The 27,502-nt window shown below is 49.3% G+C and overlaps 12 protein-coding genes across 12 annotated transcripts; 5 read left to right on the forward strand and 7 right to left on the reverse strand.

Annotated features, from left to right (window-relative positions):
* Positions 1 to 434: 434 nt before the first annotated feature.
* Positions 435 to 1,553, reverse strand: CDV56_108100 (PaaI family thioesterase; the record flags this gene model as incomplete). Its single annotated transcript, XM_026761719.1, has 9 exons — positions 435 to 504; positions 564 to 727; positions 821 to 867; positions 936 to 1,007; positions 1,068 to 1,110; positions 1,164 to 1,229; positions 1,342 to 1,354; positions 1,427 to 1,467; positions 1,527 to 1,553. 9 exons carry the CDS (start codon positions 1,551 to 1,553, stop codon positions 435 to 437), a joined length of 543 nt encoding a protein of 180 aa, XP_026616130.1.
* Positions 1,554 to 1,857: 304 nt separating this feature from the next.
* CDV56_108146 (TFIIH/NER complex subunit TFB2) lies at positions 1,858 to 3,415 on the forward strand (the record flags this gene model as incomplete). Its single annotated transcript, XM_026761765.1, has 3 exons — positions 1,858 to 1,981; positions 2,038 to 2,125; positions 2,185 to 3,415. 3 exons carry the CDS (start codon positions 1,858 to 1,860, stop codon positions 3,413 to 3,415), a joined length of 1,443 nt encoding a protein of 480 aa, XP_026616131.1.
* Positions 3,416 to 3,883: 468 nt separating this feature from the next.
* On the reverse strand, positions 3,884 to 5,764 carry CDV56_108198 (uncharacterized protein; the record flags this gene model as incomplete). Its single annotated transcript, XM_026761817.1, has 1 exon — positions 3,884 to 5,764. The coding sequence occupies one exon, from the start codon at positions 5,762 to 5,764 to the stop codon at positions 3,884 to 3,886; it is 1,881 nt and encodes a 626-aa protein (XP_026616132.1).
* A 444-nt stretch (positions 5,765 to 6,208) lies between these two features.
* On the reverse strand, positions 6,209 to 7,171 carry CDV56_108269 (PhzF family phenazine biosynthesis protein; the record flags this gene model as incomplete). Its single annotated transcript, XM_026761888.1, has 1 exon — positions 6,209 to 7,171. The coding sequence occupies one exon, from the start codon at positions 7,169 to 7,171 to the stop codon at positions 6,209 to 6,211; it is 963 nt and encodes a 320-aa protein (XP_026616133.1).
* A 611-nt stretch (positions 7,172 to 7,782) lies between these two features.
* tof1 (putative DNA repair protein (Tof1)) lies at positions 7,783 to 11,489 on the reverse strand (the record flags this gene model as incomplete). The annotated part of the gene is made up of 4 exons (XM_026761930.1): positions 7,783 to 8,888; positions 8,940 to 11,048; positions 11,110 to 11,347; positions 11,403 to 11,489. The coding sequence occupies 4 exons, from the start codon at positions 11,487 to 11,489 to the stop codon at positions 7,783 to 7,785; spliced, it is 3,540 nt and encodes a 1,179-aa protein (XP_026616134.1).
* A 366-nt stretch (positions 11,490 to 11,855) lies between these two features.
* CDV56_108410 (3-hydroxyacyl-CoA dehydrogenase family protein) lies at positions 11,856 to 12,956 on the forward strand (the record flags this gene model as incomplete). Its single annotated transcript, XM_026762029.1, has 3 exons — positions 11,856 to 11,984; positions 12,042 to 12,141; positions 12,226 to 12,956. The coding sequence occupies 3 exons, from the start codon at positions 11,856 to 11,858 to the stop codon at positions 12,954 to 12,956; spliced, it is 960 nt and encodes a 319-aa protein (XP_026616135.1).
* Positions 12,957 to 13,244: 288 nt separating this feature from the next.
* On the reverse strand, positions 13,245 to 14,359 carry CDV56_108449 (uncharacterized protein; the record flags this gene model as incomplete). The annotated part of the gene is made up of 3 exons (XM_026762068.1): positions 13,245 to 13,467; positions 13,749 to 13,997; positions 14,061 to 14,359. 3 exons carry the CDS (start codon positions 14,357 to 14,359, stop codon positions 13,245 to 13,247), a joined length of 771 nt encoding a protein of 256 aa, XP_026616136.1.
* Positions 14,360 to 15,285: 926 nt separating this feature from the next.
* arp6 (actin family protein) lies at positions 15,286 to 16,863 on the reverse strand (the record flags this gene model as incomplete). Its single annotated transcript, XM_026762115.1, has 4 exons — positions 15,286 to 15,424; positions 15,481 to 15,543; positions 15,597 to 16,305; positions 16,368 to 16,863. 4 exons carry the CDS (start codon positions 16,861 to 16,863, stop codon positions 15,286 to 15,288), a joined length of 1,407 nt encoding a protein of 468 aa, XP_026616137.1.
* A 363-nt stretch (positions 16,864 to 17,226) lies between these two features.
* CDV56_108549 (uncharacterized protein) lies at positions 17,227 to 18,339 on the forward strand (the record flags this gene model as incomplete). The annotated part of the gene is made up of 1 exon (XM_026762168.1): positions 17,227 to 18,339. One exon carries the CDS (start codon positions 17,227 to 17,229, stop codon positions 18,337 to 18,339), a length of 1,113 nt encoding a protein of 370 aa, XP_026616138.1.
* A 302-nt stretch (positions 18,340 to 18,641) lies between these two features.
* On the reverse strand, positions 18,642 to 21,638 carry CDV56_108586 (uncharacterized protein; the record flags this gene model as incomplete). The annotated part of the gene is made up of 1 exon (XM_026762205.1): positions 18,642 to 21,638. One exon carries the CDS (start codon positions 21,636 to 21,638, stop codon positions 18,642 to 18,644), a length of 2,997 nt encoding a protein of 998 aa, XP_026616139.1.
* Positions 21,639 to 23,476: 1,838 nt separating this feature from the next.
* CDV56_108692 (uncharacterized protein) lies at positions 23,477 to 24,901 on the forward strand (the record flags this gene model as incomplete). The annotated part of the gene is made up of 1 exon (XM_026762311.1): positions 23,477 to 24,901. One exon carries the CDS (start codon positions 23,477 to 23,479, stop codon positions 24,899 to 24,901), a length of 1,425 nt encoding a protein of 474 aa, XP_026616140.1.
* An 888-nt stretch (positions 24,902 to 25,789) lies between these two features.
* Positions 25,790 to 26,962, forward strand: CDV56_108743 (60S ribosomal protein eL13; the record flags this gene model as incomplete). The annotated part of the gene is made up of 5 exons (XM_026762362.1): positions 25,790 to 25,792; positions 25,913 to 25,946; positions 26,050 to 26,096; positions 26,231 to 26,389; positions 26,525 to 26,962. The coding sequence occupies 5 exons, from the start codon at positions 25,790 to 25,792 to the stop codon at positions 26,960 to 26,962; spliced, it is 681 nt and encodes a 226-aa protein (XP_026616141.1).
* Positions 26,963 to 27,502: the final 540 nt, after the last annotated feature.

Consider the following 27,502-nt stretch of genomic DNA (forward strand, 5'->3'; position numbering starts at 1 on the left):
CCGGTATAATAGGCTATGTCTTTGTGGTTTGCGTTTGACTTAAACCCCAGTGCCTGAAGACATGGGGTGGAAAAATAGGAGGATGCATGACTGGGATCTCTTAAGGGGCCGCCTTTTCCATTGTGTTTCAAGTGTACTTATGTGTGATGTGCCTTGGCCGCTGTATCCTCGCGCCTCCTATCCCCCGTCCATCAACCAACCAGGTGAATATATTCCGAAGCGCGGTCAGTAATTTTGAGGCCATAAGAGATGCGCAAAAGGTTCATTCTTTCTATGTACAACGGCATTCTTAAGTTGCTTCGATCTATAGAGACTTCTCAGATTCTCTAGGATGGGAACCAGATGTATATATGCGCCTCCGGAAGGACTGTCTCAGCCGTGATGGAAAATCCACCAACTCTAAGAGTGCAAGCCGGCAAGATATGCCGATTTTTCTACGATTCCTTGCGTCCACCGAGTTCCTCAACAATGTTTTGGGGGTCCTTCCAGGCGAGAGCAACGTACCTGCCGGTCAAAGCTATCAGCTATTCGAAGGATCTGATCGGTGAAGCGTGAAGACGTACTTTGTATGACTGCCTCTTGCGAAGACCTCGCCTTTGGAGTTCATGAACTTGATGTTTGTGTATGCTAGAGTTTTCCCGACTGTCGACTTGGTTAGGCATATCGATGGACCAAAATTCGCATGGTCTAGGATGACATGGGCCTGCGAGGGCTCGTCCTCTGACCACTAATAGGACTTACACTTATCGCAAGTGACTTCCTGCATGCAAGTCAGTAATCTTATAAAGAGCTCTACCTAAATGAAGCTCGAAAAACGTACTGCTTGGATCCTGTCTCCAACTTTACCTCCAGAACTCAGGTATGTTACTTGTGATAGAAGCTCGTATCAGTATAGTATCAACCTTGACTCATCCGGTGCATATGGTCTGGCATACCATTAAGATCTGTCGAGACACCAGTCGCGAACAAACCTCGAGAGGCTACGGCTAGGGAGCCGCCAAGGTCCACTAGACTCAATAGTCAATGGGATGGTAAAGAGGGCGACGAATCTCATCAGTATACAGTACCCATGCTGGCGATTGTCCCTCCATGAAGGATGCTGAGTCTATTCTAGTGCCATTGTTAATGTATGGTGAAGAGTAAGATGCAAGTAGGGGACTTACCGTGTGCTCTTTCTGGATATCAAGCTCAAAGTTGACAGTTCCAGGTCGTGCAGCAGTTACACGAAGCTGCGAAGGCGGTTATTAGTATATCCCGATGCGCTTGTCCGATGCTGATCGCCAGTGGGATCCCAGGCGTAACAATCGCAATTTTCGATGAGGTGCAATAGCAAAATCTTACATTATCAAGCAGGCTGTGACCTCAAGAGATATCATCAGCGACTGTCTTGCTCGAGTGTTTATATGAGCCCTCTGTCAGTACTTACCGAGGCTCTAACCCTGAGGTAGCCCGAAAGGACTCCCAGACCTGTACAAAATGGTCACTATGGAAGTATCATTAAGAAATAAATGGAATGTGATACTTACAGATCTGACAAATCGCAAAGCTGTCATATTCAATCAGTGCGAAAATTATAATTGAAGATGTGAGGAATAGGAAACGGGGAAGCAAATGGACTATGAAGAACGTATCGGCATACTTAGGTGGGAGAGTCTACGGAGGAAGCTAAACAGTGAGATCATCGCCGACTGCGCTTTGTGGCCGCTATGGTCACCGGACAATATCTATTGCAACTTCTCCACCGGACACAGATTCACCACTACCTAGTTATCATCACCCTTCATCGTCGAGGCTTTTCAGTGTCAGCGCTTGATGATGCTGCAGAGATAACGAACTATTTCTGGTCCTGCAGGCAAGATGGCTGCGGCACCACCCCGTCCCTTCGATTACCTGGAGAGCTTGCCTGGGACCGTCTTCAACAAGCTCTACCAGCAGCCCTCCACTGCTCTCGCCATTTTCAGGCGCATGCTGCCTGATCTGGGTACGTGCTTGCGTTGCCATCGTACAGAGAGCTCCTTTTGGACTGATAGACCACAGCAAAATGTTTTGTGATGGCGCTTCTCTACGTTAAGGACCCACTTCCAGCGGCGGATTTGGAGGCCTGGGTCAAACCAGACAGCTTGAAGTGAGTATTGCCACTTTCTCAATGTGAAAATATTGGGAAATATAGTCGCTGACTCACAGAAGAGAGCGAGATGATGCGCTTTCAACGCTGGGCAGGTTGCATATCATGACAAACACTACGACGTCGGATAACGTAAAAGCATACATCGTCACCGATCCTTTTGCATCCTCTCTTCGGCAGGCTCTCACCGGTGCTGAGCAAACTCAATCATTCGGTGTTTTATCGCGGATATCTGACGAGGAAGCTGTCTCCATCGCGGATCTGGACGAGTATGCTAGACGGCAGTGGGAAGGAGTTCTGGGGTACATGGTGGGGACGAGTGGACTGGGAATGCAACGCGACGTCAATTTGAGCAAAGGCGTGAAGGAGCTCTTGCAAGCCGGCCACCTCGTCGAGATCAGGGATCGTCGAGTAGAAATTACTCAGGACGGATTCGCTTTCGTTCTACAGGACGTTGGCACTCAAGTGTGGCATATCCTGATTCTTTATGTTGAGAGCGCAGCGGCCATCGGTATGGACAGCGTCGAGGTTCTTTCCTTTGTGTTTTTCTTGAGCAGTTTGGAACTGGGAAAATCGTATGAGAAGAAGCAGTTGACATCCAACCAATTGCGCACTCTGACCGACTTGGCCGACTTTGGTATCGTCTACCAAGAAACCCCGGATGCCAATCATTTCTACCCGACGCGCCTCGCAACCACCTTGACCTCCGACTCCAGCGCTCTGAGCAATCCTATCTCTGGCTCCCTTTCCGGACCTACGGGCACAGCCTCGAGCAAAGCCGGTTCCGGGTTCATCATCATCGAAACGAATTACCGGCTCTACGCATATACCTCCTCACCGCTCCAGATTTCTCTCATTGCACTTTTCACCACGTTGAAATACCGCTTCCCGAATTTGATCACAGGCAAAATCACCCGCCAGTCCGTCCGGCGTGCAGTCGAGATGGGCATCACCGCCGATCAAATCATCTCTTACCTATCGACACACGCACACCCACAAATGCGCAAGCACAATGCGTCCAGGTCTACCTCTAATCAAGCCGGAATGCCGGCATCCGTCCTACCGCCTACCGTCGTGGATCAGATTCGTCTTTGGCAGCTCGAGAGAGATCGCGTCAAAGCGACGCATGGGTTTTTGTTCAGGGACTTCAATAGTCTGGCCGAGTACGAGGCTCCGTGTCGATATGCCGAGGAGATCGGCGTTCTGGTCTGGAAATCTGATCGGAAGCGGATGTTCTTTGTCACTCGACATCACCAAGTTGCTGCTTTCTTGAAGAGCAGGAGGAAGTAACTGAATTGCAGACTGGGAACCGGCGTAGCCGATATTTCCCACAAGACTAAAATTAGTTCGATGATGCAATTTTTGACAAGCATGGTATGGCGTTGGGACGTTCTGCTCTTAAATACGGCGAATATGCTAAAGAGTCTGTGGTCTCTGAGCTCCTCAGTCAGGATTATAATAAATTCTACGCATCAGACAGGCTACTTGCAATGGCTTGTTAGAAACAGATGTAAATATCAAACTCCGGTGTCATTCTAGATACAGCAATTTGCAACCCACACACTTCAAACCGATGACTCCTGCGATTGCCTTGCCCAGCAGATAGACATATGACTAGTGTATCCCGACGCCTTCATGACCCAAACTCCCAACCGACACATTGATATGGCCCAGATACCCATAATCCAATGAAACGCCACATGGTGAATACACCCAAACGATCTTTCATCAACAGTAAACTTTCACAAAACAGCCTCATCACAACATCCAACGATCTCCATGAATAGCAACGTACTCGTCTCTGAACTCTCTCAGACTAGCAGTCGCCTCCTCAGTCACGCAAACATTCTCAAGAACCATGAAGGCGCGCTTGACACGATAGTTCGCAAGATTCGCATCGGGTTGAGCTAAAGGCCGGGAGTAGCTCGACAGCATGCCAAATCCAGTGGCGATATCGGGCTCATTGAAAGAATCCTCGTAGTGGAACGCGTTGGTGAGGGTCATGAAACGGCCAAGCCAATACTGACGGGGTTGTGCTTCGGATACCTGAAAGCCAGCAGGAGTAGTCGTGGTTAGCGTTCTCTGCTTGTTGCGTGGGATTCTGCTGGTGTGATCATCATCGTTGGGCAGTACCATTCTCTGAGTGCGATCTTTGTTTCTGGTCGTCGGCATCTTTGCCGTTGGCTCGGACTGTTGGCTTGAGATGGAAACGCTCTGCTCTTGGTCGTCATCGGATGCTAGCTGTGCAATGACCTCTTCTTCAATCTGAAAAGCCTTCAGGTCGGCGAATCCTCTGCTCATCCGTAGTATCTTCGGCTGCATATTGCTCGTGCTTCTTGGGATGCGATTCGTCATCTTGTATATGGAGGCGGGCTGGTTGTCGGACAACTGACGGTGGGTGAAGGTCTGCTGTCTGAGTGGAAGAGGCTCGCTGAATCGTACTTTCTTGACTTTCAGGCCAGCGTCATTGTTTGGAACAGGGATGGTGCTGCCTCTTGTATGCTTGTTTGTTCCTTGCTCTTCTGACGCCTTTCTTCCATCTTGAAAGGCAGGAGCGCATGGCTTTGCAGGAGATCTGAGCTTAGCAGGAACAGGTATAGAACCGCGTGGAGGAGTCAATCGAATCAATGCAGGCTGGGAAGCTGAAGAGGAAGTCTTTCGGGGGATTGATGAGCGAAATTTCTTCGATGACGAGTCCAGGGCGATCTCAGCGTGCTGCTTGACGGTCTCGGTTTGCTTGGATTTCTGTCCCAGACATTTTTTACAGACTAGAACTGTTTCAGCAGCAGGTCGGACAATCTCGGCAGATTTGGCAAGCTCAACAGGCACAGCAGGCTGAATACGTAGAGTAGGTTGGGTAACTTGCACTGCCTGGACAGGTTTACCGATTTGGACAACTCGAACAGGTTCGGTAGGTCGAACATATCGAACACTTTGAGCTATTTCGACCAGCCGAGGAGGAGGAATATCAAACTCTTCATCTTCTGCGTGCTTTTTTCCAACGTTCGAGATGGACTTGTTTTCATCCTTGCTCACGTTTCGTCTGAGATTGATGTAACGCCTGCTCAGTGATGACAGAACGCTCCGTTTTCCTTCTTTCTGAAACACTTCGTGAGAGTAAATACCATTGGCTGGAGGTTCAGTGGGCGCCGGAATCTTCGAATACTTGTGTTCGGACGATGAGGTCAAAGTTGAGCCAGTGAAACTGGTGGATCTAGAAGACGTCTGACTGCTCAGTGGAGAGGAAAACGGACTGGCTCTTGCTGTCAAACGGCGGATCGATATCTTGATCTTTCTGTAAGTCTTTCCATTGGTGGCTGTTGGTTCGTTCGAATCTTCAGAGCCAAATGAGGAGGACTTAATAGGTAGAGGCATTGAGACTTGACGCTGAGAATTCCATGCTTCGTGTATCTGAGAGGTGTGACTCTTCCCTCTGAGCGAGGTCAGGATTGAGCTTTCTTTCTTGATAGGAATGAATGAGCCAAGCGAGAAGACGCGTCCACCTCTGCCATTGTCCTTTGGACCGCTGACGCTCTCGCTTCCCAGTGGCTGATAAGCGTGCTTTCCACCGCGAGTCTTGCTTCGAAGGACTTGAAGGGATCCCAACAGAGAAGCCCTACGGCTTTGCTTCTCTGTCATGGTTGGATTCGACGCAGGCAAGATGAGAAGAGTGAGGATAGACAAAATGAGTTCAGAAGTACATCTAGACAGGGAAGACAGTATGTTTAGAAGATAGCAATAGGTGCTGCATCAGAGAGGTGTAGATGGTAAGAATCAGATAGAGAGAAAGAACAGACTGAACAGTAGTATTTATGTTTATTTACCTTAAGGGTGACAGTGAATGGTTACCGGAGATATCCGTTGAGAGAGAGCAGATGTAGTGAATTGCCTCAAGTTTACCTGACACCAGTCTCATAGTAGTATGGCCTTCAGGTGGGCTAATTCTCATTCACTAACTCTCACAATCAGAAGCATCATACAGAATACTCGAAGATCTCGTCGCAGCTCGGACGAACCATGCATTGTCATCTCGTCATATTGCAGCCCAGGAGTGAACCCGTTCGCGTCTAATCAGTCATTGACTCATTTCGGAGGAAGTAGAATGCATCCTTCGGATACCTTGACAGCGCCTCCCTGAAGCTCAACAGTGTCGATCTTCTTATCCTGGTTGACCACGACCTCTACCCCGATCTCACTGCGTCTACCAATCTCCACTCCTTGCACAATGTTATACTTATACTGACCAGGTTTTCCCTCCATCAGAGACAGATAAGCCGCCAGACCGCTGGCCGCACTTCCTGTTGCTGGATCCTCCAGGTTTCCGAGAATCGCCCTGGTCCGAATGGTATTTGCACCTGTCTGTGGGTCCTTGACATTGCGGACGTAGAAGTACATCACACAGAAACCTGCGTCCCAACCTTCATCCAGATAGCCACAGCCCGCAGAGATAACCTCACCTCCCGTGGCCGTAGTGACGGCAGCGAGAGCCTCGAGGGAGGGCAGCTCGACATGGACCTGGTTCATTCCATTGACGATAGAGAAGACGGGGAAATCTGGCTCCACTTGACCGGTTATACCGAAAAAGCGAGACAAGAAAGGATGCAGTCGGATCAGTTGCTGGAGCGGGAATCTGGACCGGTGCAGCCGCGTATTATGTGCGATTTTAGCGGTTACTGCTGGCGACGGCTGTCCCGGTTGCAGCGAGATGGGGATATCCCCCGACTTGGTGGCCAGGGTCTTGACGGCTCCCTTGTCGCCTTCGTCCTGAGAAAGATATAGAAACCAGGAGGCAGCTCCTATGGTGGGATGGCCTGCGAATGGAAGTTCGCAGTCCGTGGTGAAGATGTCGATGGTGCGTTTCTCCCCTTTGTCGGCATGGACAAAGATAGTCTCTGACAAGTTGAACTCGCGGGCAATTGACTGCTTCTGCTCTTGTGTCAGACTCGGCTTGTTTGAGTCTGGAAGAAAGACCACAGCGAGCGGATTGCCGGCATACGGCTGTGACGTGAAAACGTCCAAAGTGACGAATCGGACTTGTTCAGTCATGATGGAGTGGCAGTTGGCTTGTTTGAAGTCCGATAAAGTTCGAGCTGCTGGAGGAATCTTGATTTGCAGCTTCTTTGAGACACAAAGTGAGTAGAAGTATTGGGATTTTAAGGTCTCATACCCGCTTCGTCCGTGGATCTGTGACTCATCGCGACAAAGCTCGTGCTGCCGTCTCGTAAGGCTACTCGCTACTATCAGGAGATAGATTCTATTGACCAAATATCGATCATTTGAATTGAAGAGGCTTATTCGATTATGATTGAGCTCTGATTGTTGTCAAAAGATTATACTCCTCGTAGACTACCTTAGGGCTTGAAAGTGCCGCAGCTCCATAGTTCATCGAGATACGGAATGGCGCAACGTGAGATAATATCACTTCATTTGTTTAGAGGTTGATGGTGGTGCTTTGTCGATTGCTGTCGATTGCTGGAAAAACTCGATAGGTAGTGGTAATATGAGCACCTTGAGTCTGTTAACTTAGTGGATGCACATCTACATGAATGCTTTTCTGATTTGGTATATTTGCGAAAATGTACATTCATTCCCATGCCCATCAAGACCGAACCCGAACACCGCATGGAATTATCATTACAACATGATAGGTATACGTCTCACTCTGAATCGCTTTCTATGACAAACCCAGCTCGCACTCTTCGCCGAGGCGGTGCAGCGACAGGTGCTTCATCCTCATCTTCATCTATAGTATCGGGCCCGGCATCAGGTCCAGGGGGCTCGGTCTCGCTATCATCGTCATCCGCACTCGGAACTTTGTCTCTGTCACGATTTCGGCTGAAAGCTAAATCATCGTCAAAATCGAGTTCATCTTCTTCGGAGGTAACCGGTGTGTCTTCAACACCGGTAGCACCTTGGAGAGAAGGCGAGCCTAGTCCGGGAGAGTCTGGCGATCGAGCCTCCGTACCGGTCATAACAAGATCGTTATTTTCGTCGAGCTCTTCAGTCCGCTGCTGGCGTCGCTGTCGCTTGCTCTGAGTATCTGCGGTCGAGGCAGTGTGCTGATCGCTTTGCCGCTTGCGCCCACTGCCTTTCTTCCGTGGTTTCTCACTAACCTCTTCGTCGACCCCGTGAAGCAGAGCCTTCCTGATTCTTTCTGCCTGCTCTTTTCGTCTCTGCTCCTCGAGTCGAAAGAATTCACGGTCTGCTTCTTCATCTGTTTCCTCATCACTGGCGTGAATATATAGATCGCTCTTGATCTTCGCTTGTCGAGCTAAAGCATTTTCCAGGCGTGCTCGACGCCGTTCCTCCAAGTCTTGTTCATCAGGCTCTTCTTCTTCTCCAACTTCCTTGCGTCTCTTTTTGCGCTGTTTCTTCAATTGCTCGAGGGCGTTAGCTCTTGATCGTGGGTTGGGTGGGAACAGCGGCCCATCTGGGATGTTGTCATCACCCTCAGAATCGGATCCGAAATTTACGTCGGCCGTTGGGTCATCTCCGTCTCGTCTTGTATTGTTTCCTGATTTTCGCCTTATCAACTGGCTCAGGTCCCGGTCAGAGTTCTCCGTGACAGGCTCAGTCAAACACTGTTCAATGATGGATCTCGTGTGCCGAAGATCTTGAGACGTGAGTGATGAAGGGACGATCCATGAGGCTCCAGGTACATCCTCCATTCCTAGACGTTCGAAGCGAACCAAGGTCATGAGGAGGCGTAGTTTGGCGTTGGAGAACATGGCCTTCTGGCATGACTCGTTGTTGGGTTTGACAGCTGTTCCATGTTAGTCATCGTACGATCAGCCAGAAAGATCAAAAGACGTACGAATCATTGGGTTGGGAGCTTTCTGTTCCTCTGATTGCTGTTCCTGACTTTCCCAGGACTCTCTTTCATCGGCTGCCGAATTTAAGACATCACTGACCCATTTGACCAGGTCAGTCTGCTCATCCTTGACCATGACATGCACAACAATCTTTATTTTCTCGTCGGTTGTCTTGGCTTCTCTCGGGTCAACTTCGAGCTCAGCCGGAGGTCTTTTAGAGACGGATATTGTCTGTTTCTCATGCCCAAACTCCAGATAGAAAACGGTTGAGTTGATCTTACTGAACAGGAGCTCTGTGATCAAAGCCGGCCGTTGATCAATTTTCTTGATCATGCGCCGAATAATTTGCCGGACCAATTCCTCCCATTCCTTGAAGATCGACTTGTTTGAGTCCAAGGCACCCGGACCTTTGATCATGCGATAGAAGAGGTTGATGATGTCAAGGCGGAAAAGCAGAACGCTCATCTCTTGCTTGAAAGCTATCCTATAAAAATAGCGATGGGCTCGTTTCAATTGGTCCACATTCAGCTCTTTATAGTACTTGGTAAAAGCGATAAACGTGTCAACACACTTCTGGTTGCAGAACTTGGCAGCAAAGCGCCTGAAATCGAATTTGCGCTCCTTCGAAATTCTTTCGGCGTCCATCAAGTCTTCATCTTCAGATGCGTGCTCCTCGCCATCGCCTTCGATATCGGCCTGTTCAGCTTGTTTGGCTTTACGCTTTGTGCGGCGACGGGATCGGATCTGCATATCCACGTTCTCCTTGGAGTAACGCTCCAACATCTTCAAGAAAACATGAGCAAGCTCTGTGCATGCATCCAGGTAGCCAAATCCTTGGTCTTTGTACCCACGAATGATGGCGATGATGCGGTCATGGGTAGTCTCTTCATAGAAGACTCGATTCTGGATGTTGTCGGCAATCTCTTGATCTTCTTCAAGTGGTGACTGAGCCATCTCTTGTACAGTCAACAGAATTTGCGTGAAACAGCGCATTTCCGCATTGAGGTCTTCCACATCTTTGTTGTCATAACTGTACTGCATTGAGCGGTTCAGAAAGACAAATGTTTCCTGGTTGAGGACACTGGCAACAAGTGCAAAACTATCAGGTTCCAGCTCCTTCAACGACTTGTCACCCAGATATCGTTTTTCACGTTGATGTGCTCGCCGCACACGCTCGGCTTCAAGAAACCAGGCAACGGCATAAAAGAATTGTCGTGTATTGATTTCCATGACTCGATCAGCTTCGCGTTCAATGGCTTTTCGGACGTGAGTGAAAAGCGGGTTGAAGCCGGAATCCAAAAACTCTTCTACGAACATTCGCAGATTCTTTGTCGCGGTCGAGTTGAGATGGACGGGCGTGTTAAAGTCATTGTTCGCCGTCACCTCGGTTTGTCTTCGACGCATCTGAGGCTTGTTCCACTTTTTGCTCTGATCCATCTTGTGAAGGGTTGTCTGGCTATCTTTGAGCACATCTTGTCCGGACACGGTAGAGACCTTGGCGTCATCGCGTTTCACCCAAATCATTGTCCCAAACCTGCCATGCCGGGTCGGTGCGTTCTTTGCATATTCCCGCCGCAGAGATGATTCCTTCTGCAAAAGTTCACCGAGCTCGTCTGTGCGCTTTGCTTTTCGTTGGGCCTCATTCATGAAGAGTTTCTCCACGTTGACTCCCTTGACAATGTGGAATAATATCTCGAGGAGGACCACATCTTGAAGGCTGAAATCATCTCCCACATTGGAGCACATGGTCAGAAGAAGAGCGAAAGCATCTTGATCCTGGAAAGCATTAATGGTCGCGGATCTTGACGTTTCCTCTTCATCACCCTCCGCCGCGAGGCGAGTATTTGGCGAAATCACCGCGATATTTCGAAGGAAGTAGAGCATAAGCTTCAGGATTCCTTCATCCCGAGTCGTTCGTTCGGATCGAGGGACTGCCATGCTGGGGAGGCCGATTCGGATGATGGTTCGAAGAATGCTGTCGCTACTATGGCTGAGAATGCCACGTTTATAGAGAACCTGGGCTTGTTGCAAATACGGTATGTGTCGATGATGGTTGACTGTCATTTCACTGTGTAGCTCCAATGGCCATGTCAGAGGCACCAACAATTCCACTGTCCTTTGTCAGATCCACGGATCATCGTGCTCCTTTTCGTACCCATTCAGCTCACTTACGGCACGCCAATGCAATCCTCGACATGTGTTTGCTCTTTTGACCACTAGTTGACCAGAGAGTCAAGATTGGCAGCAGGTCGCCGTTGACAAGATTCGCTTCCCCCAAACATCGCGCAACATCCATGCGATTGTTCTTTTCATCGTATAATTTCAACCAACGCTTAATATCTCGTAGACAAGCCAGTGCATCGTCACCCAGGACGTAGCGGTCCACGTTCTCGCCATTGAAACCTCCGAGCTGCAAACATTAGCACAACTTCTTACCGATGAAGGATGGTATCGACTCTACTTACTGCAGTAACAAGGCTATAAACATGAGCGCGGACATCAGGGTCTACGACCTGGACACTCTCGCTCAATGGCGCACCATCTTCATCCATAGTCGCCGCTTCAATTCCGATCGTCCGCCGATGCTGTTGTCTAGCAGACTGATAGCATCACCATAAACATTGATAGTGATGAAAAGCCCACCTTTTAATTCGCGCCCATCGCAGCAGCCAATGACAACGCGTTATCTCACGCGTCACGCGTTTATTAGAATGGCCAACCTCGGCTTACCGGAGAAGGTATTTAACCGACGGCCGAAGATAGCCGATGACGTCGGATCACATGAGTCGGGTGTATATGGAGGAAGACAGGCCAATATCCCATAGATCTTCGGCTGTTTTCGTTTGCTTTTCTCTCATCGTCTGTGTTCAATCTTTTTTTTTTCTTTTCTTAGCAGGCAGTTATCATCTTCTCTAGCCATGTTCTCAGCTTCTGTCCGGGGTGTGGCCCGCGTAGGCTCGTCAATTACCTCTCGTACCTTTAGCACTTCCACCACCGCCTATGCTGCCGAGGTTAAATCACTGGGTGTGATTGGGGCTGGTCAAATGGTGAGCACGCTTCTATACTGTAACTTTTCTTGAGGTCAAATTCTAAGTGGTATGTAGGGTCTGGGTATTGCTCTTGTTGCTGCATCAAAGGCCCAAGTTCGCGTTACCTTGATCGACAATTCCCAGGCGTCTTTGGACAAGGGTCTCACGTTTGCCGGTATGCTGGATACCGTCCAATTGTCCACTACACTTCTGTAATTCCCAGGATATTTCAATTAACAATCAATCCGTTCCGCCTCAGACAAGCTCCTTGCAAAGGATGTTTCCAAAGAGCGCCTCACTCGGGAGGCTGCCGATGCCGTTCGTGCGCGCATCACTCCCAGTCAGAACATGGACGACCTTTCGTCCGTGGATTTTGTGATCGAGGCCGTTCCCGAGATACCCGACCTCAAGACCTCCATCTTTTCGAAGCTCGCTCAAATTGCACCCAAGCACGCCATCCTCGCGACAAACACCTCGTCTATCTCCATCACTAAGATCGCTGCTGCCACTACAACAAATCCGACAGATCTCCAGGCTCCTTCCCGTGTGATCTCCACTCATTTCATGAACCCCGTACCTGTTCAAAAGGGTGTTGAGATCATTGCTGGTCTGCAGACGTCCAAGGAGACCATGAACACTGCAATTGCCTTTGTGCAGCGCATGGGCAAGGTTGCAGCCGTTTCGGCTGATTCCCCTGGTTTCCTCGCTAACCGTATCCTCATGCCATACATCAACGAGGCTATCATCTGCCTGGAGACTGGAGTTGGTGCCCGCGAGGACATTGATAGCATCATGAAGAATGGAACAAATGTTCCCATGGGACCTTTGACCCTGGCTGACTTTATTGGTCTTGACACCTGCCTGGCTATTATGAATGTCTTGCATCAGGAAACTGGAGACAGCAAGTATAGACCGTCTGGGCTGCTCAAGAGGATGGTTGATGCTGGTTGGCTGGGTAAGAAGAGCGGAAAGGGCTTTTACGACTACTAGCCTGGTGACTCGCTGCGATGTTTGAAGTAACATATAACGTGATATCCCTGCTGTATACCACCGCTTGGCTATATACCATATCAAACGAAGGACTGAATAACCGGCATTGAAATCTTAAATTTTGAAACGATTAATTGCATTTGCTTCGTTATCAAGGGTCGTCGAAGTCACACGTCAGCATGGGAATCTAGCAAAATAATGGTTCATAGTACAACAAAGCATATCGCTTCAAAATCAATGCATTAGCCAGTTTCATCGATGGATGTTTGTGCTCTTCGCCATCGACACCTATTCTTCCAGCTCTTTCTCAGCGAATGTCATGGCAGCCACGATAGCAGCAAGCTCATCTGCATCATGTGTGCCCAATCCGTCTCCAGGAGGCGCTCCGCTTTGGCATTCTGCGGTTACGTTCCCTAACGCATTGTGATGGCAGAGAAGCCATGGTCCACCACATTTGTAGCTTGGCTGCGTCAGTATCTCGTATTGAGCAAAGATGAAATGAGGAATAGGACTGACCAAAGATCAGCACCACATCTACAAGTTATACGTTCGCAGCCCTCATCACGCTCAACCATTGCCCCACAGCGAAAGCATCTCTGCCAGCCTTGAGTTCTAGCGAGTTCGAGAAATTCAGTCAGTCCAGGATCGAAGGAACATTTGCCAGGTGCATGGGCCTTGTCCCGACAGCCTGGGCAGATGGCAGTGTCACAATATGGGCAGAGCTGCGTTGGTGGTTGACTCTTCAACCTCCCAAGCGGTATCCATTTCCCGCATCTTATCGCGGGGCAATACCAACGTTCTGTGGCCGGTGTCGCATACTCCTGCGTCTTCAGCTTAAAAAGGGCTTTCTCCCTCTCTGTCAGTTTCGAGATGACTTGCTTGGACGGAATCACCTGGGAGCAGCACTTCGGCGGAAACAATTGCTCATTTGCCATGGCTGTGAGTGCCAATCGGCAGAAACAATGATCACAGTATTTGTGCTGGCAAGGGAGAATCTCCAAATCCTTAACAGATTTGCTGCTGAAGCAGACCGTGCAACGTCTGTTTGCAGTTAGTACATAAGCTACGCAATAGAGCTACTCAAGCTGAGCAAATAGAACTTACTCCTTCTTTCGTGATAATCTTTGGCAAAGGCCCGCCATGCTGTCAATGACACCAAATCTTGCGAAGAGACAAAGGCTCTTAAGCCCTGCAATATGGGTTCGCAAGTGCGAATCAGACTTTCCGGACACATCCATATTGCGCCTGGTCGTCGCACGATGAGCGCCTGCGAATATTGATTTCTTGTCCGAAGCACCTCCTAATGGAGCTATCACCCGAGCATCACTCGCAAGCAGTCGCTCCTCTTCAGCTCGGCTCTGGATGAGGCCGGAAATCAAAGATGATAGAGTGATAGAAGACATGATTGTTAGCTCGGTTGATTTATGACCATGTTCCCAGCTATCCTGAGAACGAGGATAATCAGTTGCTGTCAAAGCTGTCGATCGCGATATGCGCCCTTAAACTGCTTCGGCTGATCGTAAAAGTAGCATGGCAATTTGTCAAGAACAGTGGTTGTCGAGTCACTGGTCAATATAGCATGATAGTATGACGAGATGAAGTCTGTAGTATGGTTCTGGCAGATATGTGCCCTTCATCATTTCGTCAGTATTGGGCTGGAAAGGTTTGAGAAGAATTTGGTATGACTCCTTCCGATGGCACCCTCAACCGAGGGCATATCGCAGGTGCCTGAGCGAAGGCGCCATGGTTCGAGCGTCTCTCAACCTGCCACATGTCCACGGCCCGTTTTCTGAGAGTGATCCAGTCCTTGTTTCGGCGGGGGTGGTGTTCTGGCTAAAAAAAAAAAAAAAAACTGAAATCATATGGAGAAAAAGAGTGTGAGGTACATCTCTAATGTCGGACGTGTAAATCACTGACGTGTAAATCTTGATGGAGCCAGCGCGGGGACAATGATAATAACTAATATCATCGCTTGCTGATGATGTAGCCGGAGTTTTTGCAAAAACTTCTGGTAACTTCATAGACGATCTCGACGCCTGATAGGAGCAGCTGATTCTGCGAACAATCAGTAGCATCCATGGGTCGCAAAACAGAACACAACTAAAAACAGCCCGGAACTGCTCACTGACAAAATCTCTAGCTACGACACGTGCATCTCTCCATTCAGTCTTCGAAGTCTCAGAATCATTCACTTTATTGTCGAAGATCAAGGGTATCATTGAAAATGCAGCATTTGAAGAACAGCCCAACAACCATCATGCAGAAAACACAATAGAAATCCACTATACTCCAGTACCGATTGAGGGGGAGAGTCGCAGCAAAGTTGTGCTCAGAGAGTGCCGGAAAATTTTCGTCCCGCCCATGAAGAGCCATACTCCTGATATTCCTGACGGGTGATAGCGAGTTTTTTCAACTCGTCTCTGTTCGTTGCCAATCGTGACGCTCCAAGCCATGTAGAACGTATGGGGCTAAGGTCAAGCGGAATGAGAACGTGTTTCAAGGGAAACTGTCAAGGTGAACTTACTCATGAGGGCGCCGAACTCTGACAACGCATTCTGCTGAAGCTAGCTGTCGCAGCTCGCTTTCTCTGAGAAGATGTTAGAACCGAGAGTGATGATAGTCGTAACATAGCAGCCTTACAATCGTTCCAAAAAGCCTGGAATCAATGTATTACCTCCAACAACCAGAACATTCGCTAAAAACGACGGATGTAGTCCGGTAGGCAGAACTGAAAGACTCTGAAGAATGATGTCTGGAATGCCGGCTTGCTTCATGCCAATGTCACTTGGTGTGAATAGTATCTCTGGCACAGTAAAGCGTTCATTCCCCAGAATCAGCACGTCCTCGGACAGAGCCTCAGAATTGCCGCCAGAAAGGATACTCTTCCGCTTCTTCGCATTCGAAAGAGGGTCATGCGGTCGCATGAAGCCCTTCTTGCCTGTGTTGGGGTCAGGCAGCACATAATCAACTGTGATCCCTTCGGCTGCGTCCGTCGAGCCACGTTTTCGGTTGCCCTGCCATGTCTGTTCCAAGTCACTAGCAAAGTCATTGCTTACGAAGCAAACAGCCTCCTTAACCTCGTTCATGATGTAAGTTTCATCAACCATGTTGTACTGCCTCATGGACACCATCTCTTTCAGGTAATTTGTTAGATGTTTGCCACCAATGTCGAGTCTCCGAATAGCGCGCTGGATAGCTTGCCCTTTGTAAACTGGGGTTACTGTTGTATGAGAGTAGCCGGAGTCAACGACAAGCAAGCATTCCTTCGGTGAGATCGGAGACGAAGAGTCTTGTCCGATAGGGTCTCCGAACAAGGACTGAACTTCATTCCAAGCATTCAGCGTCGGTCCTAGGACATCAGCTTTAATAACCAGAGGTAAGACGGCAGGGGAAGAAATCCGGCTCGCTTACCTATACATCTCATATAGCCGCCAAAGCCCCATTCTTCCATCACAATCTCATCAGCATTCTTTTGTAGGGTCGGCAAAGCATTCGGTGCCTCAGTAAGCACGAGCGTTGTATCTTCTGGAGATTCAATCCGAAGATCTTTCGACCGCACCGTCTTCTCATCGAAGAATGCATTCTCCCATATTTCCTTCTGTGCTTCCCAGTTGACAATGTACCCTTTCTCCACTGGTCGCCTAAACACCATCTCGTTCCAATCGGTAACTTGCGAGTTGAGCTGCGCACCAATGTAGATACGATTTCCGCGTGTCTTGGCAATGGCATTCGGGATGGCACTGCAGGCTGAAAGAGCCTGATCTAAATCTTTGGGGGGTGGAAGCTCGGGCGCATACCCAGCTTTCATGGTATATGCGCCATTGTCGATAATGAATGTCTTCTCCGGTAACGACTGGACTTTTGGAGCGGAGTCTCGTGCGGAGGTGCGAGGTTTAGTAGCGCCCATCCTGTCAATGAAACGTACTTGATTTTTTTTCAACTTATTGAAGTCTGTTCGACATCATCTGAAAAATTCTTCTCAACGGACTGGTGCTGTGATGAAGAGAGAGTCGCGTACGTGATTGATAACAACAACAAATATCGGAGCTCAGGCCGAAGGAGTTTGTCCGATCCAGACGTCACAAATGAGGAAATGAGGGCACATGCCAAGGCCCGCGCCAACTGGACAATATTGATCGCAGGTGACCCCGCAGAGCCCTAATCAGTAGTTGCCCCGCAATCTCTACAAATTTCTCCTCAATTACCTCTGTTTTCTCATATGCAATAACAAAGCCAAGCTCGGTATTTCGGATCATCAAACCCTCCCAAAATGGCAAAACAGCTTCGGGTCAGTCTAACGACGACTCTCAACCTCCTGGAACAACTCCAAGCAGCTCTTTCAGCCTCCGCCGGTGATACCAAGGCCGCTGAACTTTCGGGAAAGGATGCCCTTCCCCTCCTTTCCACGTCAGCCACCGCATTGAAATCCCAGGTCACAAAGCTATCCCTTCTGACGATCACTTCTCCGTTCACTCACTCGGCGGTTGGTACCGTTCTCTCGGCATTGAATGGTTCCGTGCTCCCATCTCTCGTAACGGCGGCTCTCCTTGTCACTCCGACCAATCATACAAAGGCTTTCCACGCGGAGGTGCACGCTTTGACGAAGACTACTTTGAGGGAATTGACTTCCTTGGTAACCGAAGTTCAAGTTGTCGCCGAAAGGACGGGCAAGGCAAAGGAAGGTCAAAAGAAAGGCGAAGAACTTTTGCAGGCGGAGAAGGATACTGTCACAGTTGCAACCGGGCGTGTCTGGGATTCGTGCGACACGTTGATCGATATCGCAACTAAAGGGGTTGTTGGGTTCGTGATACGGCGCGTCGAAGAGTGGCGAGATCTGGTGCGTGATGCAGTGGAGGAGATTGAGGAATGGGATCCCGATGAGGACGGAGACGATTTCTTCGATGATCTCTTGAGCGACGATGGCGAGAAAGATACTCAAGATGAAGAAGAGGAGGATACCGAGGAAAGCAGCGCTGCGCTACATGCGCAGAAGAAATCGACCCTCCGGATTTTAAAGCCTATTGCTCAGATATACCCTGCCATTGTCGCGAATCGGCTAAAGGGTGCTGGCGACGTGCCTTGCTCATCTCCTTCTGGGATTGGCAGATTAGAACACTTGATGACGAACTTGCAGCACATCCCGGAGCATGTAGATGAAGTTGCCGGAGCCCTGTACGAGGAGGATTTGAGTAAATGCACTCAATATCTCGGCAAGGTTAAACGCTACGCCACGAACGCTGTCGACTCTGTTAAACCGTCTTGGGATACGGTAGACGCCACCGGCAGTCAGCAGAAGGAAGATAAGTTCACAATATGGTCGAAAACATGGATGAATGTTTTGGATGAAGTCAGCAAATCTGTGGGGGTGGCAGATCAGGAATGAATGATACATCAAAGGAGAAACCCACCACTTATGGGTTACATTTACAGTGAAGCACTGCCGCAATTCGAGAAGACCTCTCGCGACTCAAGCACTTTATAGCCAGTTGAGAAATCTCCGAAATTTATTACAGTCGAGCAAGTGTGAAATGGCGTATATACATGGTAGGAAAATGGATCATCAAGATGGGTAAAGAAGCTCTATACACTGTACAATCAACGCAGTCCGTCAAAAGACCAAGATCCAGTGCCGAGATTCGCTAGATGCTTTCCAACTCTGAAGTCTTACTTTCCTCACCTCTCGACTCATTCCTGCACAATAGACTCCTCGTCGGGTTCCCATTCCGCAAGGTCTTCGGTTCGAATACGATCCTTCAGCCACTCAAGGATCGCATCAGTACCTTTCGCCACGACTTGCCATCGGGGAACCCGAAAGCTGTTACCTGCCACTTCGAACCTTCTCAGAGGGTATCCGGTGCCCCAATTCTTGCTGCAACCTTCGGGCCTCAGCAAGCCGAGTTTTGGCGGAAGAGAGCTGATATTGTTGTTACCAACGTCCAGCACCTGGAGGCCCTGCACAGCATCGAACTCCAAAGATTGAAATACATTGTCCGCTGCGAGAAAAGTCATCAACTTCGGAAAAACCTGGCGCACAGCAGGAAGGGGCCCCGAAAGGCGGTTGTACGAAACATCTAGGGTCGTCAAAGATGGGGCCGAAAGATTGGTTAATATCGGCTCGAGGGTCGTCAACCTAGCGGCACCTAGATTGAGGATTTGGAGATTCGGTAGTGTTAGAGGTGTGGAAAGCACGGATGAGCTGTCCAGGGGATTATTCGAGAGGTCAAGATCGGTTAGGTAGTGTGCTAGCATACTGAGAGCTGGCACAGGTATGCAGGTCAACGAGTTATGTTGCAGGTACAGGCAGCGTATATCATTGAAGTTGATTCGCTCCAACTGCTTCACGTCCACCTCTGACATTTCTGAATACGATCTATCAAGGACCCCTCCCGGTTTGACCTGCCACGACGTCATCTGAGCTGGTGTTTCTGGTGCGAGTGTGAATTGCGTGGCAACGGAGCCTTCGTCATCATCGGTATCCTGAGGCTCTGGCTCGCACCTGTTTCGCAGATCACGCTTGATATCATCTGTATTCATAGTCAAGAATTTTCGTTCTCGCAGTGGATTGTTGGCTAAGCGAAGGGTGGAAAGACTCTCCATCAATCCAATCCTTTCATCCAATCTGGATATATTGTTTCCCGTGAAGTCAACATTGCGAAGGTTTTGCAGATCGACGAACCCCTGCGGGATCGCTGAAAGACTATTGTCCTCTGCCGAGAGAGTCAAAAGCGCCCTCCAAGTACAAATGTTTGGCAAGTGCTTAATGCGATTCACGCTGATGGACAAGGTTTGAAGGCTAGGCATCTGTAGGTCTTCGCGTTCTGATATTGCTGTCAGCGCATTGCTGGTTACATCCAAGTTCTGTAACTTGTCAAGCTTCGATAGAGAAGCTGGGATCAGCGTTCCAGCCAACTTGTTCCTAGGGGCTCTGAGATCTTTAAGAGGAAGCATGCCAAGAGACTCGAAAGGGAGAGAGGTCAGTTGATTATCGCCAACATCTAGAGTCCTAAGGCAAGCCAAATCCTCGAGGCTTTTGGGCAATTCGGTGAGAGAATTGCCGCGCAAGTCCAGGACCTCCAATTTGGTAAGGTTCTTCACGTCTGAGGAGAACGAACCCTCCAAGAGATTGTTTGCCAGCTTCAAATCTTTCAGAGACTCCATTTGCATAACAATCTGAATGCTTTTCGCGTCCAATTTGTTATTGGACAGGTTTAGAGTGTGGAGCCTTTGCAATCTTCTGAAACCCATTGGAAGGGTGCGCAGCTGGTTGCCATGAAGATCCATGATCTCCAATCCGCCAAATTGATTGCCTCGTTCGTCAGTGTCTGGATCGATATCGAATAGATCGATGTCAGGGAAGGCTGCCTCCGATAACTCAACAAATTCATTGTCTGCGGCGATGAACTTGACGAGATCGACGTTCTCGTACCAATCTGTAGTAGAGTTAGGATCGAAGTCATACATAGTCATGACCTCTTTCGGTAGCTCCGTCAACGACATGGCCGCAATGTTCAAATGACCGGAGATCCGACCTGCTTCCACACGCTTGCGGAGCAACCCATGGTTCGAGTCTTTGGGCTTTTGATTGAAAGGATCTTCAACATTGAGATTGTCCCAGCCATGAACGGAGCCGTTTTGGGAACTGTTCTGCCTTGCAGATGCTTTGCGCGCGGCTTTCGCCTTAGCAATGCTCTCCCTTAATGCGCTGGATGACTTGGAAGCCTTTCTCATTTCCATCTCCGACTGTTGCTCCGTTGAGAGGTCCGGCGCATTCAGCTGAGTTGATGACTTTCTCGAATTATTTATAGGGCTGGAATCGTTCGCTAGAGCTTTCCTTGTCTTTTTCACATGAAGTGGTGGAGGCGGAGGTCCCATGTCTGAAAACGTAGAGTTTGCGGATGTCTTGCCTAGAGCTGGGCGAGGATTTGGCGACTTGCTTGTCGTATCCTTAGTCCCGTCATAGAAACTTGCTCTTATAGAAGGCTTCTTCAAGTTCGAGGTGATGTCGGTACCAGCCAAAAATGTTCTCTGGCCGGTAGAAGCGTCGTTTGAAGACAAGCTTGGAGCGGGTGATATTCGAGACCTCGAGGGAAGTCGTATTGTAGGGGATGGTTGTGAAAGGAAATCATTACCACTAGGTCGCCGCGTAGTTGATGCCCTCGAGGGTGATCTTGAGGTCATCGTAGATGGTGGCCGAGAGGGGGACCGTACCGGGCTGTTGCCATTGAAGAAACTAGATTGCCTACTGGAGGGCGCAGGTGATGGAGGAATCCGAGATAATGTCTCGATAGTCCGTTCTGACAATGAAGGTCGAGGGCGACCTCGGCGTTCTGCATCTTCCACAGCGGCATCTGTTCCCAGTATGGGGGCTTCATCCAGGGAGCCTCCTGCGTTTTCCGACCGTCCACCACCGCTCGATATGCTGTTGGGAATGTCTCTCTTTTGTCGAGGTTTCTCGGGGGTCTTATTCGACAATGAGTACTTTGGAGGAGGCTTCTTCACAACGGGCTGCTCAGACCGTCTTCGGAGCCTTGTAGCATCAAGACCGGGGTCTGCGCGCAACTTTTCACGGGAAGGGGAAGGTTTGACGGATCTGGAAGCGCTGGATGTTGGCAAAGGCAGTCTGGAGGCAGCTAGGCGAGGGATCCCACTCGGTCTAGTTGGTGTTTTCTGTTGCTGATCCATTTTGCGACCACTCGGTTGCTGTTGTGGTCAATGCAGACAAAGTTTGAGGGGCATGCGATTGTTGATATGCGTTAGCGTCACTGATGATATCAGTAAGGAGGTCGCATGCTTGATGGGAAATTCAGTAATCCAGAATTGGAAGACAAATGTCAGAGCAAATTCAGATTAGCAAAAACGTGGAATCTAGCAGTCTTTGGTCAGCTTTGTACGCTATCTAACAGTCAATTTTGTTCATATCTCTTTGTTGGCAATATCATTGTTTATTTAACTATTACTTTGTTGTACTATGACTTAGTGCCTGAGGCCACTGTCTCCCATTCATGGCCAAATCAAGTAATTGATTTGGGCCCCACTTCGGCATCCCCAGAACAAATCCAGATCCATCAAGAGATTGAACCCAAGGGTTTAGCCTCAGGTACCATCCAGGCACAGAACTTGAGCTTTCACGTACCTCTCTACTTGGTTGTCTGTATACTGGTTGCATCTAATGTCTCATTTATTCTAATAAGTATGCTTCAAGGTCTTTACCCCTGTTACTTGTTTCATTGGAAGGCAGTGGTGTAGAAATATATAGTCTCTATGTTCGGCTGCGGAGGACCAGCACGCAGCAAGATGTTTCTTTGTTACATCTGTCAACATGAAGCAGTAATTTCACTGGAAACAAAGAACACCCCGTCAATGAGACGGATAGCGTACTAACACGTTGTCATACTAGAAACTGGGCTCTAGGATATGGACATCCTGCCGGCGCGGAAATGAAAGGAAGATACCTACTCCGTAGTGAGCAATACAACTCTTCGAATACTAATCCACATATTAGTGCTTTATATCTTATCATAGATGGCACAGAAAGACCAACCTTTTTAACTCACTGAGCTAGTCCTAGCTTGTGTAGTGTGTTTAAGTCTGGCAGTTGCCTTGATGCTTCATGGGTAGTCTAAAGGGACCATAGATGGCACTGAGTACTCCGTAGTGAGGTCGATATGAGATTAATCGTGCCTCGTACTTCGAGTTATCCGATGAGGTCCCGCACCTTCTTTTAAGACTCAAGAATCATAGTATCAAGTCCTATCTAAGAGCTAGCTAGGAACTACGTCAGGCAGCGCGTTGCCTGAGTTACGAGCGATGGCCCATGGAGGTTCAGCTCTTGTTTACCTTTTCCGAGCTTCAATGATCTCCATGCTAGCCGCATTCGGAAGGGGTGGGGCTTTGGCGCGCGGCTGGACTCACGTGGGTGGATGTGGTTGGTCATAATTGGTCCAGGCCGAAAGCGTCGCAAGCGACTTTCCCAGCCCCCCTCCCGCTTGCGACATCCCGTCCTTAAGGCATCAGATCGCCCGCACGCCGCGATCCTTGCATCTAACATCACACATACAATATTTGTTGACCTCTTTTCCACTCCTTGAAACCCCTTGCTCCTATATCATTCTGCAACGTTCTATCAATTCTTCCATATCGGACTTCCTCCACGGGTGTTATCATCTATACTTGATTAGAACGTGCTACTACAGCCCTATCAGTGATAAGACCAACTGCTCATCGCGAGGGACCAGAGTGACGTACAATTGTGTCCGTGTCAGCACTCTTCGGCAGCTGTCGCCTCTACTTAGACATTTTTACCCTGCCATTCAATCCCAAGTACAACATCTACTGCAACCGACCCGACGTACTTGTCGGGTGTTAACGTGCCAAATCAGAGTCCGGTATGTGCTCGTTTGTTGACAGCAAGCGCTCTAGCCCCACCCATACCTGGTTGAGTGATGCTAACAGACCACCAGTGCGAGGGTCTGCCCCACGGAATATATCATATCTCACCCTTACGGCACCACAACTATATCATGTCTCAAGAATCCCAGTTATCGCAGAGCTCACTCGCTCCGCCTCTGGAGCTTCCAGGGCCAGCCACTCCGGACCGACGTCCAAGTCTTTCTGCTTCACCTGAGCTGGATGAAAAAGTTGAAAGCCAGGTTTCCCAAACCGATCAGCGCAAGCTCGTCTCCCCCCCTTCTTTGGCCTCCTCAGATATGACCCCACCCCCATCATCACAAGTGCCCGGTGCTCCCCTGCGGCGGTCAAGATCTCGATCGGCCACATACCTAGCATCTCCTCCGGATATCGAGAAGACTCTGTGCGCTGCATACGGTGCCTCCGAGAATCTTCCATCTGTTGGTGACATCGACACTGCCGGCGAACCCGAGCTGCGTACAATCGCCAAAGAACTCCTCAGTGTTGCGCAAGAAGCCCGTATGTCGGCGCTGCATTTCAAACTTCAGAATAGCCTACTGTCTTTCACAAGTAATGAAGCAATCAAGCGCGCCGAAGTCGAACATCAGTTAGCGAGGAGGGAAGTGGAGATTCTTCAGAGTTCCGAGTACCGAAATAGACATTGTCCGTCCGAGGTAAAACCGCTGCAACCGATCTCGAACGTGGGACTGGAGACCGCCCTCAAACGTAACCAAGAATTGGAGAGAGTCAACGCCACTCTGGATCGCCGATTGCGTCGGGCGAAGAAACTCATCGAGCAGGAGAAAGAAAAGTTCGAGTTGCTCTTGGAGGAGAATGATTTGCTGAAGAAGCGCATCAGAGAAAATCGCGAGCATTTCTCTTGGATGATCGAGCGTGGCTCCATGTCGCCGAGCCCTCAGACTCAATCCCGCACGCCTCAAAGAAAACCAGTACCCCACTTCCATGACAGCACCAGTCCACACATGAGCCGTGGTGAAAGCCATCCATTTGCTGCTCTTCTTGCTGCAGACAGAGTTCTCAACAGAGGATCTTCAGATTTTCAGTCATCTCCACAAAGGTCCCGTCAAAGACAGCATTCTAATGGCCATGTGCGTGGCACACATTCATTGTCTTCGCTTCCCATGACACCGTCGCAGTCTCGGACGATCCACCAAGAACATCTATTCTTCACTCCAACTAGGAATACTCAGGATGAGCATCGTGACCGTGACAGCACGATCTCTGCCTCGGACATTGAAGAAGCTGAGACAGAAGAAGACATTCCAGCCTCTCAAGCCGATTCTCCTGCAACTAGCATGCTTCGTCGCGACCCTGTGGTCAGCCACCAAGAGTCTCGAAGTGCGGCAATTGCCCCAAAGACGAGCACTTTGTTGCAGACAAAATTGTTCGGCCAGGTGAGGAAGGCTGGCGTCGATCGTCCTCCGAGTGGATTAAAACGCAAAGCCAGTATTGACGATAGTGCGGCTTCGAAGAAATCGAAGGCGGGAGAGGGGGTGGGTCTGGGTATTGAAGCGTAGACTACTTAATGATTGTGTATACACGTGCATAATCTTTCCTATGCTCCTTGCCTTGATGGATCTCGCGGAAGTCCATGTATCTGAACTCGCTGTGACATCGCTCTCGATCCACAGGGATATTCATGCAAGCTTTCATTTTTGTTTGCCTTCAGTTGTGCCTTCGATTTTGATTTACGCATTGCTCCGTCCTTAGGGACATTCACGATTGATGACTTTCAAAAGACTGACATGTGGAATTGGTGTTTTCTGGGCGTCTCTTTCTGCTTCTGAAGCTTTTGCTGCTTTCAATATTATCAGGTTTACAGTACGGCCACCGCTGCCTTTCCAGATTGCTTTTCGGACACTGGTCAAATTTTCCAATTGAAATATTAGCCAAAGCGCCCTGCATGAGAGAAGACGACCTTGAACAACTGCTAGATACTTATGTAGAGAGGCATGGGGATGGAAGAATAGCTCTTCGACCTGCATGGATTAGTAATTCTGTAACAGAGGTGCAATACTTCCATTCAATACAGAAGAACGTCAAGCAGCACAAAGCATTCAATGCCAGAAACCACACAGCTTGTATGTCACAATGAGACAATATGGGAGTCTAACAAGTAACAACTGAATAAAAGACTGATTCGAATTGATCCTGAAGACATTTGAGTAATCGAACTGACCTAGGATTCTGTAAAATGTCGGTATGAAAGTTACGCATCATGACACCTTACCACATCCGGCAAGCAGGGTAGGGCTCGCTAAGCGAGGCGGTGCGGCTCTGCGCGGTTGGCCACACCAAAAAAGTTCCACCCAATATTGAATCGACTCCTTGGAGTCTTGAGACACGACCAGCAACAACCCACGACGACGACGACAATCTCCCGGCTCTGATCTCCATCCGTCACAATGGTGCGTTATATGATCCTCGCTGTCTCGAATATGCGGATAGATCGTTCAGAGATCTATTTCGATGGTCACAATGAGAAAGGGCTGGCATGCTGATTCGATTTTTTTCCGATGGTGATATAGGCGATCAAGCACAACAACCAACTCCAGAAGCACCGTGAGTGAGCCCTCATGAACCGGTTTTTTTACGAGATATGGGAATACAGATTGTATCGGATTTTTTTTGAGAATTGATGGTCTGACGGAGATTTTGATATTAGACTTCCACAAGGACTGGCAGCGTCGTGTGCGCGTGCACTTCGACCAGGTACGAATTCGAAACCCATACCCTTCCGAATTGCACCTTCGAACGGACGACTGGACACTTCCAAAAAAGCCGAACTCTGAACGGAGCGACTGAGAATTCTTTGAGTGTACATGGACTGACATTGAATATTGTAGCCTGGCCGCAAGCACCGCCGTCGTGAGGCCCGTCTCGCTAAGGCCGCCGCTGTTGCTCCTCGTCCGGTTGACAAGCTGCGTCCCGTTGTGCGCTGCCCTACCGTCAAGTACAACCGCCGTGTCCGTGTCGGCCGTGGTTTCACCCTTGCTGAGCTGAAGGTAAATTCATCCTCACTATTCTCGCAGAGAGCGGGGAGTTGGCGGTGCCTGGGTTTCCCCAACTCTATCCGCATGGGCTGGATTTTGATATGGGATTTGGATCAAGGCTCACAACACTTTCTTTCAAAACAATAGGAAGCTGGTATCCCCAAGAAGCTCGCTCCCACCGTCGGTATCGCCGTTGACCACCGCCGTGTCAACTACTCCAAGGAGTCTCTCGTTGCCAATGTCGCTCGTCTCAAGGACTACAAGGCTCGCCTGATCCTCTTCCCCCGCAAGAGCGGTCAGTTCAAGAAGCTTGACTCGTCCGCCGACGAGGTCAACGCCGCCAAGGCTGCTTTCGCCGCCGAGGGCAAGACTGAGGGTTACGCCACCAAGCTGGGCGCTACCTTCCCCATCAAGAACATCTCCGCCGCTGAGGCCGTCACCGAGGTCAAGCGCGATGAGCTGCCCAAGGGCGAAGAGGCCGCTTACCGCCGCCTGCGGGAGGCCCGCAGCGAGGCCCGCTACAAGGGCATCCGGGAGAAGCGTGCCAAGGCCAAGGCTGAGGAGGAGTCTGCTGCTAAGAAATAAATGTGATTCTCAGCTAATGATGATCGGGTCGATTTTCAAGTCGGGGATTATTAGTGTATTGTGGCATGGCGTGGCTTCCCTTTTCTCTCTTCACCTTTGTCCTTAAAAAAGCTCCGAACCTCTCGAAATGCAAATGTCCCACTTTCATGTTCACAGACCGGTCCTCCCTGCGAAGTTATCGATCAACTTAATGAAATGCCTTTCAGGATGCGTCTGTTGGCTCTGCTTTTCATTCCATGGAGCGCTTGGGTAAAATCTGCCGACAACACCAGGGACAGGCAGGTCTTGGGCACCCTTCTGTGCTCCTCCACCTAAATATCCATGCTACGTTTAGGACCAGTGTCTCAATGCATGGACGTGCAAGAAAGATAGAGAAGGATTAGCAATTGCATGGCCTATATACACCATCTCTCATACAAGTGTACACAGGTTTTTACTCATGGTATCTTCTCGTAGTGTTTTCCGGATTTGTAAATCCGCAAAAGTACAAATACTTTAGACAAAAACAATAAGAAAAAGTGCTTGGTCGGGTATAAAAAG

The sequence above is a fragment of the Aspergillus thermomutatus genome (genome assembly GCF_002237265.1).
Source record: "Aspergillus thermomutatus strain HMR AF 39 chromosome Unknown NODE_49, whole genome shotgun sequence".
Taxonomy (NCBI): domain Eukaryota; kingdom Fungi; phylum Ascomycota; class Eurotiomycetes; order Eurotiales; family Aspergillaceae; genus Aspergillus; species Aspergillus thermomutatus.